Source organism: Ostrinia furnacalis, unplaced genomic scaffold, assembly GCF_004193835.3.
Source record: "Ostrinia furnacalis isolate ACB-3 unplaced genomic scaffold, ASM419383v2 OfSCF4630, whole genome shotgun sequence".
NCBI lineage: Eukaryota > Metazoa > Arthropoda > Insecta > Lepidoptera > Crambidae > Ostrinia > Ostrinia furnacalis.
The window spans coordinates 290060-305153 of NW_021134869.1; the positions used below are offsets into that span (position 1 = coordinate 290060).

The 15094-nt window shown below is 39.1% G+C and overlaps 1 protein-coding gene across 1 annotated transcript in view; it reads right to left on the reverse strand.

Moving 5' to 3' along the window:
* Positions 1-6400: 6400 nt before the first annotated feature.
* LOC114359719 (Related to Sod) overlaps positions 6401-15094 on the reverse strand; it is a 31556-nt gene continuing 22862 nt past the window's right edge. The window contains exons 19-24 of the mRNA XM_028314207.1: positions 12257-12362; positions 11574-11726; positions 10936-11105; positions 9464-9673; positions 8480-8556; positions 6401-6797 (exon numbers count right to left, since the gene is read on the reverse strand). Of these exons, the coding sequence (XP_028170008.1) occupies positions 6665-6797; positions 8480-8556; positions 9464-9673; positions 10936-11105; positions 11574-11726; positions 12257-12362 (849 nt within the window). The 3' untranslated portion in view covers positions 6401-6664. The remainder of the gene's footprint in view (positions 6798-8479; positions 8557-9463; positions 9674-10935; positions 11106-11573; positions 11727-12256; positions 12363-15094) is intronic.

The window sequence follows — 15094 nt, forward strand, 5'->3', positions numbered from 1 at the left end:
TCACACATATTGTAGGTATAGTGCTGTCAAATTAGTTGTATAATGCAGAGTGTAAGGGGATAGTAAGTTCTGTTTTTTTATTTACTCATGATTTTACTTTTTTTCAATTTTATTTGTCTGTCGTATCTTTTGCGATTTCGATAATTGATGTCAAATACAATGTAGGTAACTGTCATGGAAATAAAAACGACAAAACTAGATTCATGCCAAGTACTACGGGTTACCTGCGCCATATCAAATGCCAATTGATCGAAAATTATTATGATCGAACACTATTCATCGAAAAGTAAAAACATCGATCGTTCAAAATATCGAATTCACAAATGATCGAACGTTCAAAATATCGAATTTTTATTATATAGATAACTCACTGAAACACATAGAATGATTAATTTATCGAAAATCAATATCGCAGCCACATAATACGCATGGGTTGTTCCTGATCTTAGTTCTTTGGAACTGTTAGGAATAAAGCTGAATTTGGTACATTTTCATAAAAGTTATACGACAAGTGACTGCGAATATACCTACCTAAGTTAGTTATCTCAATACGTACGTCCCTATCCCTAAGTTCTTCGACTTTGTTTGGTTATAAGGGAAATTACAAATATAATTTAGTTAGTTTTCGTCACTGTGATATTGATTTTCGATAAATTAATCATTCGATGTAGTGAATTTTCGATTCGATATAATAACAATTCGATATTTTGAATGTTCGACTATTTTTAAATTCGATATTTTGAACGTTCTATGTTTTGACTTTTCGATGTGCCGAATAGTGTTCGATCATTTGATTTAGATCAATTGGCATTCGATATGGCGTAGGTAAACCGCCAAGAAGAACCCCTATCTTTGTAAATGAACTGCAGCCCTTTACTTGCATTAACCCTACAATGCTTCCTTTTCCCTACGGTAGTTAAGGATTCCCGATTTTCTTGGATTCCTATACGTCATTGATCTTCATGACTGAATGTCGTAGACAGTAACGATTTCTTTTTTCTACGACTGCTGCCGTGACAGTAAGCGACAACCTTTATACTCTTTTTAAACCAGAACTACAGCCCTTTACCTCCATCCACCCCACAACATTCTTTTGAAATTTCCCCTTTTGTTGACAGACAACGGCACGACCAGCTAAATACCATGAGATCTTATGTTGGTTATGATAGAGTCAATTTTGCAACAAAATTGTGTAGTAAGTATTTGCTATCGTCTGTACACCAACGTCTAATTACATTGATAAAAGAAATGACAGACACTACGTTTAACTGCAGTGATATCATGTAACCGTGAAACACTCATACCCACAATCATTCATTCTTAAAAATAAACTTAATATTACAAGTTCTACGACTCATTACGAATCTTCAAACTTTTCCACTACTTTTTATACCCTCTTTAAACTTTGCCACTACTTTTTTACCCTAATATGCTGATTGTTTGTCATTTTCCTTCACATAGGTAATGTACAATATACATCTAAAATTCTTAAGTACATACGCCTAAATACTTGTGCGTGTAACACGCGAGTGGCGAATGCAAATAAATATAATACGGTTCAAACTTTCATGGTCATCACAATGGGATTTTCATATCGGAATTTATAGAACGCCATTTTTACATTTTGCCAAAAAAGTGATTTAACTCTGATTCGAGATTCAGTAGTTCAAATATTGTGCCGGCATTTTAATAAGTTGGGTTGCTGTCATTCTCTGACCCTGGTTAGCTAAGGGAGTTTAGGCAGTTAGTAGTACCAGTACCGGCAAGAAAATTTACTTAAAAAAGTATATACTTAGCCTGGGTTGCACCATCTTACTTCAACTTTAACAAACGTCAAAAGTCTATCAAACTGTCAAAAAACACCGTTTAAAGTTATAGTTAACGTCATAATTAAGGTTTAGCAACTCAGCCTTAGTCTTACATCTTATCTGTCAATAGCCACATACATTATCAGTAGTATCTTTTCATGTGATAGGTGGCAGACGCCCAAACCATGAACACGCAAGATCTCTTTAGGGACACATTCGCTAAATCTTGGTTCGACGATTCATCAGCCGTTTAGTGTAGCTTTCGTTGTTTAATTATATTGCTACACATATCGTATGCGAAAGCATGTAAATGGTGCATAGTTTCTTAAGCAGTGGTTATTAGTCTGTTATTTGTTTCACTGTACATATGTTTTCCGCAGAAAAAAATCAGTGGAGTCACAAGTGCGCTTCCAACCTTTTAGGTCCCATTCCCCCCGATTGGGCCTCCGGTCCCCTCACTCACTCGGGGAAACAGCGCAAGCGCTGCTTCACGCCGGTCTTCTGTGAGGCCGTGGTATCACTCCGGTCGAGCCGACCCATTCATGCCGAAGCGTGGCTCTCCCACAAAGAAGAGCTCTTTCAAATTAGACGTTTTGAGCCGGACAGTAATTGTCGTGCGTATGGAAGTCTGCACACTACTGTTGGTACTTGTCAATTTTATTCCAACGCAACTATCGTACAATTTTCCGTGTGCAGGATCAAACGGACGAAAACCGTCCGTCTCAAAATGTCTAATTTCAAAGAGCCTGAAGAAAGAAGATTAGTTCATAACAGATTATGGCGCATATACCTGAGATGGAATACTCAAACTTTAGTAATAAAAAGGTACTTTTATTGCTATAAATCTCGATTTAATCAATTCCATAGTAATGAACCACTTTGACTTATTTATACGACTTGGTTCTACTTTTCAGGTGGTTTAAATGTAAGTTTACTCCCTCAACATCCCCTCTGTTTATTTTCCATTGTATTACATTACGTGTGTTAGGATAAATACCTCTATTGTTTTATGGTTTAACTCTACTCAAGGTCCCGGGTTCGATTGCCATATAGGACAGCTTTTATAGTGTTGGGGGTTGGAATTGAAGTTAGACTGCATAAAATCGTTTTGGTGATCTACAAGTAAAACCAAATCGTACAAACTGGTCGCTTTCCTGGAGTAAACCTATCGGACAATAATAATAAACTAAGTACAAAAATAAATCAATGTCAAATCGTTCTATGAAACTTTCACTAACTTCCACTCACGATATTAACCATTCTTATAACTATTCTACTGTAGAAAAGGCTATGATAGGTATTTTCTTAACTATTTAACCTTTTCTACAATAATAGCCAAATTCCTCAATCCTTATGTTAGTTAATGAAAAAATAATTAATAAAAAAGCCTATTCTAACACCGAACTACTCACACGCGGTAGTGACGTTGTCGCCACTCCGGATCTAAGACGAAGCTCATAGCATACTTAATGTTTATTATATTTATACATAAGTGTTATTATCACCGTAATACATAGCGACATTGTGTCCTCATGACGTATTTTACATCATTTTATAAGTAACTTATAATTATATTTTATAACACAAATGTGAATTTTCACTGGTTTAAATCGATAGAGAAAATCACTCTCAATTCATTTTTATGGGCAATGGAAGAAGATGGACTAACGGCTTGATAGTATTGCCAATACACACACCTGAGTAACCACCAGATCAAAGTAATACTATTAGTCCAATCCAGTCCTTGATTCTATTCCCAAATTGGAATTGCCGATGCCAAATGTAATTTGTAAGATATTAGCCATTCATCCTTGATTGTATTCCCAAATTGGAGTAGGTATTTTACCTAAGTATGGACTAACGGCTTGATAGTACTGCCTATTGGCAACCTGAGTGACACACACGGCACACCTGAGTAACAGCTGTCCAGTCTCATCAATACGAAGTGAATTATTTTGGCCACCAGAACAAAATAATACTATTAGTTCAATCCAATCCTTGATTTTATTCCCAAATTGGAGTACTTTACCTCACTATAGACTAACGACTTGATGGTATTACCAACTCTCACCTTTAACATAGTTGTTCAGTCTCTTAAACTAGAGGGATGTACATTTTTGACTGCCAAATTGTATTCCCAAATTGGAGTAGGTATTTTACCTAAGTATTGACAAACGGCTTGATAGTACTGCCTATTGGCAACCTGAGTGACACACACCTGAGTAACACCTGTTCAATCTCATAAGCCGATATGAAGTGAATTATTTTGGCCACCAGATCAAAATAATACTTTTAGTTCCATCCAATCCTTGATTTTATCCCCAAATTGGAGTACTTTACTTCACTAAACTAACGACTTGATGATATTACCAACTCAAACCTGAGACATAGTTGTTCAGTCTCATAAGCCAATACGTAGTGAATTTTTTGGCTGCCAGAATAAAACAATCAATTATTAACTCAATTCAATTCTTGATTTTATTCCCAAATTGGAATTGCCGTTGCCTACCTGATACATAGTTGTTCAGTTTCATAAGCCAGTAGGTTGTATACTATTTGGCCGCCAGATCAAAAAAACAAATCATCAACTCGATTCAATCCTTAAGCCTTAGGTAAATATATTCTTATATGTTATTCATTAATGTTGCTTATTTCCGTGCATGGAAGTGACGATTCACATTTGCATTATAAAAAGAATATATTATTTTCTAGAATTAATATCTATTGTTGGGAACCCAACAACGCGCGGGAGGAGACGTGCGGGCGGCGTACAATGACTAACGTCACCTCGGGCCGACAGCGTCATCATCGGCTGCGCTCGGGTCACACACTCGCCTTTGGACACCACCGTCGACGCACGATTACCGCGTAGTCTTAGATAATTTTCTGTAATTAGGCTGGCGAGAATTACAGCACCTATTTTTTATACAGTCCACTATTTTATTTATTACTAATATTCGTTAGGACCCTAACACTATAGTCTACATAATGTGCTGCTTGCGATCCTCCCGGAGCATTGGCTCTGTCCCTAATTATAAATCTACCAGCTTTGAGCACTAACTACATTAGTAATTATTCTGTACTTACATACTTATTACTAGTATTTATTCTGTACTTACTTATACTTTTACTAATAAAATCTCCTTATGGTACTACGAGTATTATTAAACACTAAGGATACCTTATGAATAATGTTTTTACGCTAAAATTAAAAACGCGCTATCTTATACACTTTTGGTAGGTATGTATCCCATACATACTTATTTATATACATATCAAAAGTTTACACTAGCGGCCTAGACCAAACTATATTCATGATTGACATTTTTACAGCCAGTTCTTACCTAATTATACGAGTATATCGACACTTGAGTACGAAAATATGTAGAACTACTAAAATGACATTGCATTTTATAGCAAACCATGACCAGCAACGTGATACTGGTTATATTTACAAAAGGTACATAAATAGGATATAATATAGTACACGAAAATAAAACAGAATATTTAAAGAGACTTGAACTGTCATCATCCAAATGAAGAGAAATTATAAGGGGCGTTTGGCGTTTTAGCAAAATAAGAGAATGGCGAACATTAGGTGCCGAAATGCCATAAAAAATTGATGGATCCAATGATCCTGTAGCCACCGTAGCGGTCGCCATTTAGCTTACAAGCGCTTGAAAGTTCTTTTTTCCGCCAAACGCACCCATTGATTATATTAAACGAGTATATCTACTTATGTACGAAAATATGTACAACTACTAAAATGACATTGAATTTTATAGCAAACCATGACCAGCAACGTGATACTGGTTATATTTACAAAAAGTATAAATAGGATAGAATATAGTACATGAAAACAGAACAGATATTTATAGAGACTTCTACTGTCATCATCCAAATGAAGAGAAATTATAAGGGGCGTTTGGCGTTTTAGCAAAATAAGAGAATGGCGAACATTAGGTGCCGAAATGCCATAAAAAATTGATGGATCCAATGATCCTGTAGCCACCGTAGCGTAGCGGTCGCCATTTAGCTTACAAGCGCTTGAAAGTTCTTTTTTCCGCCAAACGCACCCATTGATTATGTTATACGAGTATATCTACTTATGTACGAAAATATGTACAACTACTAAAATGACATTGTATTTTATAGCAAACCATGACCAGCAACGTGGTACTGGTTATATTTACAAAAGGTATATAAATAGATTAGAATAGAGGTACACGAAAATAGAACAGATATTATAGATACTTCTACTGTCATCATCCAAATGGGAAAGTTATTACGGGCGTTTGGCGGGAAAAGCGCTAATAAGCAAAATAAGAAAAAAATAATGAAAATGAAAATGAAATTTATTCGTCATTATCATAGGTACAAAGTTGTTAGGGGTTAGTAGGTTCCACTATGATCTGCCGTATAGGCATACGAATTCTTAACAAATTTGAATAAAAATCTAAATCAATTGGTATTACAAAGTTGTCTATGTCAATCTTTCTAATTATCAAATACAAACAAAATAATTGCCAATGTCATAAATTATAAAATTACAAATTAATGTCAAAACTTAACCGAAAGAATCATTACTGAATTAATCAATAAACATTAATGAATCCAATGATCCTGAAGCCACCGTAGCGGTCGCCATTTAGCTTACAAGCGCTTCCAAACGCTTTTTTTCCGCCAAACGCACCCATTGATTAAGTTACAAATCTAAAAGATCCTGTCACAGGATCTGAACAGCTTACTGACCACCTCAATAAATTTTACAAAATCCCTTAATAACTATTTAAACTTACCTGCTACGAATAGACATAGACAACAACATTAATGGATATTGGTAAAAATTGGTGAAGTTATTCGCTAACGGTGATGGTGAGTTGCTTGCTCCGGTTGTTCTCGAAGCGGTCCATGGTCTTGATGTCCAGGATCATGGAGATGGACACCACCAGGCCAGCAATGAGCATGGAGCTCACGAAGAGACCAGACCTGAAAATTAAGGCACTTTTAAAACCAATCCAAGTACTTAAAGCAATTTAGACTTTTTTTACGAATTCAAGATTGACGCTAGAGGAAAATTTGGGAAAATTCAAATAAGTTTGTTGTGCATAGTGTTGTCTCTTTTCGAGCAGCCAAGGTTGATTATAGGACATTTGCAGGAAGAATAATGCCGATGATTGGGTGTTTCAAAAGACAGCAAATCCTAAACTAAGTTTCTTGAAATGAAATGAGACCGTAGGCTATGCCGTCGACCGCACAGGCTATAAACCCAATATTCATAAAAAAATATTGACAAAAAAATATTACATGGTCTCTTGCTGCCTGCCACACGCCCACTCACACAAAGCCCGTTTGATTTTTTGCAGCATTTTTCCGAAGAAGGTCGACTCCTCCGGGAACTGCTTCTTTACTGGTAGAGTTTTCATGTAACGGTGGTTGATGTCGTCACACCTGAAGTCAATACTGAATAGTAAACAGACGCGGAACTCTGCTAGAACAGTTTAAGGTCGAAAACCGAGCCTTTAATCCTTTTAAAATAAAACCGGGTCAAATGCCGAACCAATCACTTAAATTACCGATGGTAAAACTACGGGACAATCTAATCTGATATAGATTCTTGGTTATTATTGATAGACTCAAACTGAAAACAAAGTAATTTCGTCACCGGATTAAAGGACATTGTCAGAAACCGCCTAAAAAACCGCCAAAAAACATTAACCCATCATAATTATTTTCTATTTTTTTTAATACATTAAGCACCCTTTCGTTCTAATGGACACTTAAGCATTGAAAAATTAAATAAATAAGTCTTTTAACGTTTATTCTATAATACTATTACAACTTCCGGACGTTTTGGTGCGTGGCATGGTCTAAAACCTATCAAGTTCCATAATTTTTGCCGATAAAATCTGTACGAGGCATTACAGTACTTTATTGCTGGGAGTCCATGTATAGTGATGTTCCTGCGGCCATCATAGACAATAAAATATCGATTTTGAAAATAAAATAAATCGATTAAACTGCTTTGAAGACTAGATTTGCGTTAAAAGCTAAAAAGATATTGACACTATTACAAGAAGCTATCTAAAGTGTCCAACTGGTCGAAGGTCGTAAATAAAATAAAAATAATTAGGACCATAAACTGATATTCATGGTATCATAACTGTAAAAGTGTCAGAATCCGATGTTGAATCCAATGCCAGTTGAAGTGTGAGAAACATATGACATATTATAAAATCGCTGTGATTTAATATTCTTAATCATTAATTTTATGGCAAGTGTCCATCAGGAATCATTGTTCTTACACACAGAATCGTATTGTTTCGCTTTCGGGTAGTAATATGTCAAAATTGTTGGTTCTTAGGCGAACAATGTATGGAGAACGAACATTGTCCTTTAATGCTTTAATTATGATGTTATTGGTTCGACCTTTTAGATTCTGTCTCTTACGAGCTTTGTCTCATCCATCACACACGAACACTGAAATGTGATAATGATAATAAATGATTACAAGTTCTTTGTTACAAGCAAATCTTCCTGAACCAAGGCCGCGGATTTAAAAATAGACAACACTTTAAACTCGAATGTGCTCAAAAATATCTCCCGATCTTTTGTTTATCAAGGGCCAACATCTACCAAAACTACCTACCAACTTCTGGACTAAGACTCACCAAATAGGAACGGTCGTGAATCCGATGCAGTTAAAAGCATCCGAAAACTTTTCAGTGTTGTCCATAAACGGTTGCATCTGTAAACGAAATATTTTCATTGTCATTTGATAGATGATTATTTAATTACTAGCGGCCACCCGCGACTTCGTACGCGTGGATCCCGTTTTACCCCCTTCATATATCTTACGCGTTTTAGATTTTTTCATACAAACGTTTTTTCCCGCTAACTCCCGTTCCCGTGGGAATTTTGCAATATCCTGTTGTAACTAACCTTTAAATTTACTAAGGTACCTGCATGCCAAATTTCAAGCGTCTTACTTAAGCGGTTTAGATTTTTCATACAAAAGGATTTTCCCGCTAATTCCCGTTCCCGTGGGAATTTCGGGAATTCCTTTCTTAGTGCACCTCTACCTACGTTTAGCCCTTTAGGCTGTGCGTTGATACGTCAGTCAGTCAGTTTCTCCTTTTATACAGGGTGTTAAGTAAATGCCCATTATTCCCGAATCTAAATATACAGGGTGTTAGGTAAATACCATTTATATGCCCATGTTAACATGGGCTAGTGTCGGCTCATATACCCATTTACCGAACACCTGTATATTTAGATTCGGAGATCTAGTGGTCAGGAGTTCCCTCTTAAGGTTATGTTAGGTAGTTTGATTACATACATAACATACATATGTATGCAGTCTCAGAAGTGAGTATGCTTGTGATCACGTCGTGATCAAGAAGACGTGACCAGTGTGACATGATAAATAATTGTCACTGATCACTCGTAGAACAACATGATTTGTGGCGAATACCTCTACCAGTAGCATTAATCTTTATTATTCTTCTTTCTAGAATCATTTATTTATTTATTTATAGAATCATGGTGAAAAGGAACAAATTCCGTACGGTCAGAACGCAGATTACTACGAGTTTTCAAACACTGCGTTACAGAATATTATGCTTTAAAATGTGAGGTACGAAAGACCAATTTACCAAAACATCAGGGAAAAGCAACGTAGCCTCCTCCGAGGAGTACTCCAGTGGGAGCGAGCACTCGTACGAATGGCCCAACACGGCTGACGGCGCGTCGGGCGGCGAGGGAGCCTTGAGGTTGAGGCCAGTGGGCTCCACGCCGAACTTGACCTCCACGCCCACCGCCTGCCACCAGCCCGCGCTCTGCTTGAAGCTGAACTCGAGGGTGATCTGGAAAGGGATAGAGAATGCGTTAATATCGTCGACTCAATGAGGCGCAACTTTTTTTTTATGGTGGACAATACAGGTATTTGACCACAATCGCACCTGGCGAAGATACGATATGATTAAGCCGAAGGTGGAAGCGAGCATCATCCGGAATCCTCAACCACAAAGGAACTGGCTGTCTTGCCTCTAACTGACGGAACACAACTGTTATGGCGTCAATTAGTAAAGATTGTGGTAGCTAGCCAAGCGGACTTAATTATTTTATGTCCGCTTATTGCCCTAGCTTCTTCTTTTTCAGCCAGACTCTGATACTAACCTGCTGATGCTTCATGAATTACCATCAGGTGCTTTATGGATTCCATTAGACTGACATGTGGTGTGTTCAAATAATCCAATAATTTTTATTGTCATGAGACTCAAGTCAAGAAATCCATTTTTCGGACCAAACAGACGTCTGGTTCTAAACTGCTGAACCAAACGCACCTTATCCCTGGAGTCTCCGTCAGCGAAGCGGACCACGAGGATGGTGTACAGTCGGGTGGGCTTCACCGTGGGCTCTCCGACGGGCGTATCCAGGACTGTCACGGAGCCGTTGGCCCAGCGGATCTCGAACCCAGGTCCAGAAAGTTCAACTACCAGACCATCCAGGCGTCCGTTTCTAAACTACTGAACCAAACGCACCTTATCCCTGGAGTCTCCGTCAGCGAAGCGGACCACGAGGATTGACTTCACGATGGTCTCTCCAACGGGCGTGTCCAGGACTGTCACGGAGCTGTTGGCCCAGCGGCTCTCGAACCCAGGTCATGATAATCCATTTATAAGACCACCCAGGCATCCAGTTCTAAACTGATGAAGTTATCTCAACGCACCTTATCCCTGGAGTCTCCGTCAGCGAAGCGGACCACGAGGATGGTGTACAGTCGGGTGGGCTTCACGGTGGGCTCTCCGACGGGCGTGTCCAGGACTGTCACGGAGCCGTTGGCCCAGCAGATCTCGAACCCAGGTCCAGAAAGTTCAACAACCAGACCATCCAGGCGTCCGTTTCTAAACTGCTGAACCAAACACACCTTATCCCTGGAGTCTCCGTCAGCGAAGCGGACCACGAGGATGGTGTACAGTCGGATGGGCTTCACGGTGGGCTCTCCGACGGGCGTGTCCAGGACAGTCACGGAGCCGTTGGCCCATCGGATCTCGAACCCAGGTCCAGAAAGTTCAACTACCAGATCATCCAGGCGTCCGTTTCTAAACTGCTGAACCAAACGCACCTTATCCCTGGAGTCTCCGTCAGCGAAGCGGACCACGAGGATGGTGTACAGTCGGGTGGGCTTCACGGTGGGCTCTCCGACGGGCGTATCCAGGACTGTCACGGAGCCGTTGGCCCAGCGAATCTCGGGCCAGCCGGTCGAGTAAAGCAGAGCGCTGCGACCGGGAGGACCTGAAATTGAAGTGGTTGTCTGTTAGTATGGTAGCACTTGAAGGGTAATCTTAAACCATTGTAAAATTGTAATTTGTATCATAAAGATCCAGACTAAGTAGGTAAATAATAGTCGTTAGTTCGCTTCAGACAGCTTTATACTGCCTTCCGGTAAGTCATCCATGTTTTTTCAAGTTTCTACTACGAGTATACTAGAATTTAGAAATCATTTTACTGATTTCTAACGCAGTACCGTTTTTGGTCGAAAAATTAACCTTCATTTATTTTAAACATGTGTCCTCTAAACTGTCAGTCAAAGATATTATTTTAGCGTTGTTTCGTTGCGTTTAGGGGTCTTATGATTGCATAGTCTAAATTGAGCCGTCTCTTTTGTGTAGTATTTCTATCTTTTCTTGTTTGGTGTTTTTCTGAATTTGAATTTCTCGTGAACCTACTGTTTGGGTATAACAAGTCCACGTATGTACTGACCAGTGGCGTTATACAGCGCGAACCGCTGCAACACCTTGGGCGGCTTCTCGTCTTCGGCGGGCGGCTCGGCGCTCGCGTCGGCCTCACGGCGCGCGCGAGCCCACGACCCCGGCTCCGAGTACTCCAGGGAAGGACCCTGGGAGACCGAGTTGCCTGGAACGATAACAATGCGATAGTTAGTATAATAATATGTAAGTAACTTGGTCAAGGAAGTGACCAAAATATATTCACAAGTGCCTTATTGTGCTACAACAGAGAATATCTTCTGACAAACGTTGATTAAAGAAATTATAAAAAAAATATGCAGTGTAGATTGCAACCGCATACCGCAACCGCAGACATAGCAACAGCGAACGCAAACTTAGACATAGCCTAAGACCGCAAGCTCAGACTGTAACCGGTGAGGTGAATATAACCGCAGACCGCAGTTGAAAACCGAAGGCCGCAAGCAATGACCGCAACCACCGAAGACAGCAACCGGTGAGTGTAACTCCTTACCAAAAAGCTCTCATTTCAAAGCGATCCTTAAATCTTAAGTCACTGATTTGGTCACTGTTGGCAGTCAAGCTGCAAGAGATCCCAGATACCCAAGTGTACACAAGTGTACCCAAGTGTACCCAAGTGTACCCAAGTGTACCCAAGTGTACCCAAGTGTACCCAAGTGTACCCAAGTGTGTATTTACCTAAGATACCCAAGACCCTGCCGCTGCCGTAGATGTCCTGCAGCCGCGCAAAGGTCTCCGTCATCTGCGCGTCGCGCTCCGACCACGGGCCCTGCAGCGTCAGCATCTGGAACGGGACATAGAGGTGCCATTGAATATAGTGTTTCAGATGTCATATTTCATTGATCTATCTAATAGCTATCTAATTTGAAAGCGATGGATACACGTCTTCAAACACCCCAACCGCAAACCGTATCTAAATAATATATCAGACCTTCAAACTACAGACCGCTAGTAAAGACCTCAATAGACTACAAGCTGCAGATCACCACTGCCCAAAACCGCAGATGGCGGACAGCGGACTGAAAACAGCAGCCATTTGTTTCTATAAATTGTATAAATAAATAAATAATCTTTGGACAATTTCACACAGCGCCAGCTAGCCCCAAAGTAAGCAACTTAATGCTTGTGTTATGGGTGCTAGCTTAACGGATATACTACTTATATACTTTTTTTTTTAAATACATAAATATTATACATAGTCACACCCAGACCCGTCACAGAAATTAAAATTCATCATTTCAATTTCTGCCCGGCCGGGAATCGAACCCGGGACCTCTCGGCATAGTAGTCCGTTCTGAACCACTACACCAAACGGCCGACGAACGAACGACGTATAGAACGTGAGTTCTGAACAGTGACTGTACAAAACATTTGTCGAATAAGTATGTGGTTGTGGCTGACTTTTTTTTTATGTGATAGGAGGCAAACGAGCAGACTTTCTTAACACCTTTGCTGCGGCAGTAACTTTCTAATACTTTCCATTCCTTCGGTACAAGGTCAGTAAACCTGGTATTAAAACTTACATTGTGGCGGCACAAGGCTTAAAGACCTTGTAACATTTAAGATATATTAATTTTATTTTTGGCTTCATATTAATAGATTTATTGTGTTTTTTTTCTTTGAATATTAATAATAATGCATTTATTGACATACACCTGAAGGCGTTCGTGAATAACTTGTTTAGTATAAAAATTATAGCTATATTCAAAATACAAGGCTTATGCACCCTGTGCCGCACTGAAGTAGGGAAGTCTGGTGGGTATTCTAGGGATGTGAAATACAAATATCGATAGTTTAAATTAAGTTTTAATAAAAATTTAAAAAAGTAACAAACAAAGATGTTTTAATAATTTAGTCTAAATATTTTACAAATAAGACATACGTGCATAAATACTTAAATAAGCTATATTTAAAGAAAACATATTATTTAATAACATTTAGTTACAACTTCAAATGTTTGTCACGAAAAACATTATTTAAATTAGCAATAAATCGTGTAGCAAATTAAATTATAATCAATTTGCAGTTTTGATTTTGTTTGTTTCTCTTGACGCCATGTCGACATGTGCGTTTCTTACGAATGCGAGGCAACACTGGCTGCACGAAGCTAGCGTGGGGTGCGGTACCAGGTGCGCAGGGTACAAGGTGCTTCGACCTGGTTTCGCATTGTGAAGACATTTTATTACTTCCGTGCGGTACCAGGTCTAAAAACCTGGTATTAAGGTAGGTACATCATTGGATTCTATTTTAAGAATACATCATAGATATATATTCATCACTTTCCTACACCGGACCCAATTGAAGTTATGCCTTTCGCACGACAAGGAAGACTATAATTTTCTTAGCCGCACGGTGAGCGAGACGTACACAAGGTCTATAGACCTGGTTTCGCACTCAACGTGTTAACGGATCCTTGAATTGTTGTATCATTACTTTATGATGAATGCATATGATGCAAATAATATCTAAGTGCTAAATACCTGAGACCGGACTCTACATGTACCCATACGTATTGGCTACCGCCCGCCCTAACACCCCGCCCGCCCGGTGCAGGGTGCAGTCATAAATCAATCACTTGATGCATGCGCAGATGCGCCGCTTGACCGTTTCCGGTACACTTGGACACAAACTGGAGGTAGATACTTTTCGACTTTGCTGCCGCACAATTTATAAACGCAGTAAGTACCACTTACTGCATTTATGATTGTTTTGAATATTCTGAATCCTGACATCGCGATCTATAAGAATCAAAGACCCGTTTTTTTCTATCTATCTTAGAACGGAAGATACATATTATCATAAACGCAGTAAAGAGCAGATTGTAGGTTTCTTCACATACTATGTTAGCAGTAAGAGCACATAATAACTTAATATTACGTGAATACTCGCGCTTACTTAATTTGCTACACAGTAATAGTGCAGTATGTGCCAATTACATCATTCTTATTATGTTTCTACAATTGTTAAGTTCACCTTGCACATAGTATATGTGCAGTAATTCCACTTAAACACACACTGATATTATGTTTCCATAGGAAAAACAGATGACTTGTACTTAATATTAATGCAGTAATTACAATTATACTGCGTACATACTAAGGATTGTCAGAGTGCTGCCTAGGTGTTAACATGTTATGAACGCAGTGGCTGACTCTTACGTTATTGGAAGAAGTTGAAAACCTGTCCAAATGACAAATCTAGCCGAAGACCCAACAGCTAGATTGACCCGACACTATACCGAAGATATCCCAGACGTGTCTGTACGAGATTAGAATGGCTCTCAAACAGCTGAAAATCAACAAGGCACCGGGCGATGATGGAATCACGGCTGAGCTTCTGAAATCAGGCGGAACGCCGGTACTAAAGGCTCTTTAGAAGCTATTCGATTCCGTCATCCTTGAGGGAAAAACGCCTACGGCATGGCACAGAAGTGTGGTGATACTCTTCTTCAAAAAAGGCAACAAAACCTTGTTGAAGAATTTATTTTATACCCATCTCACTTCTGATTCTGTTTTT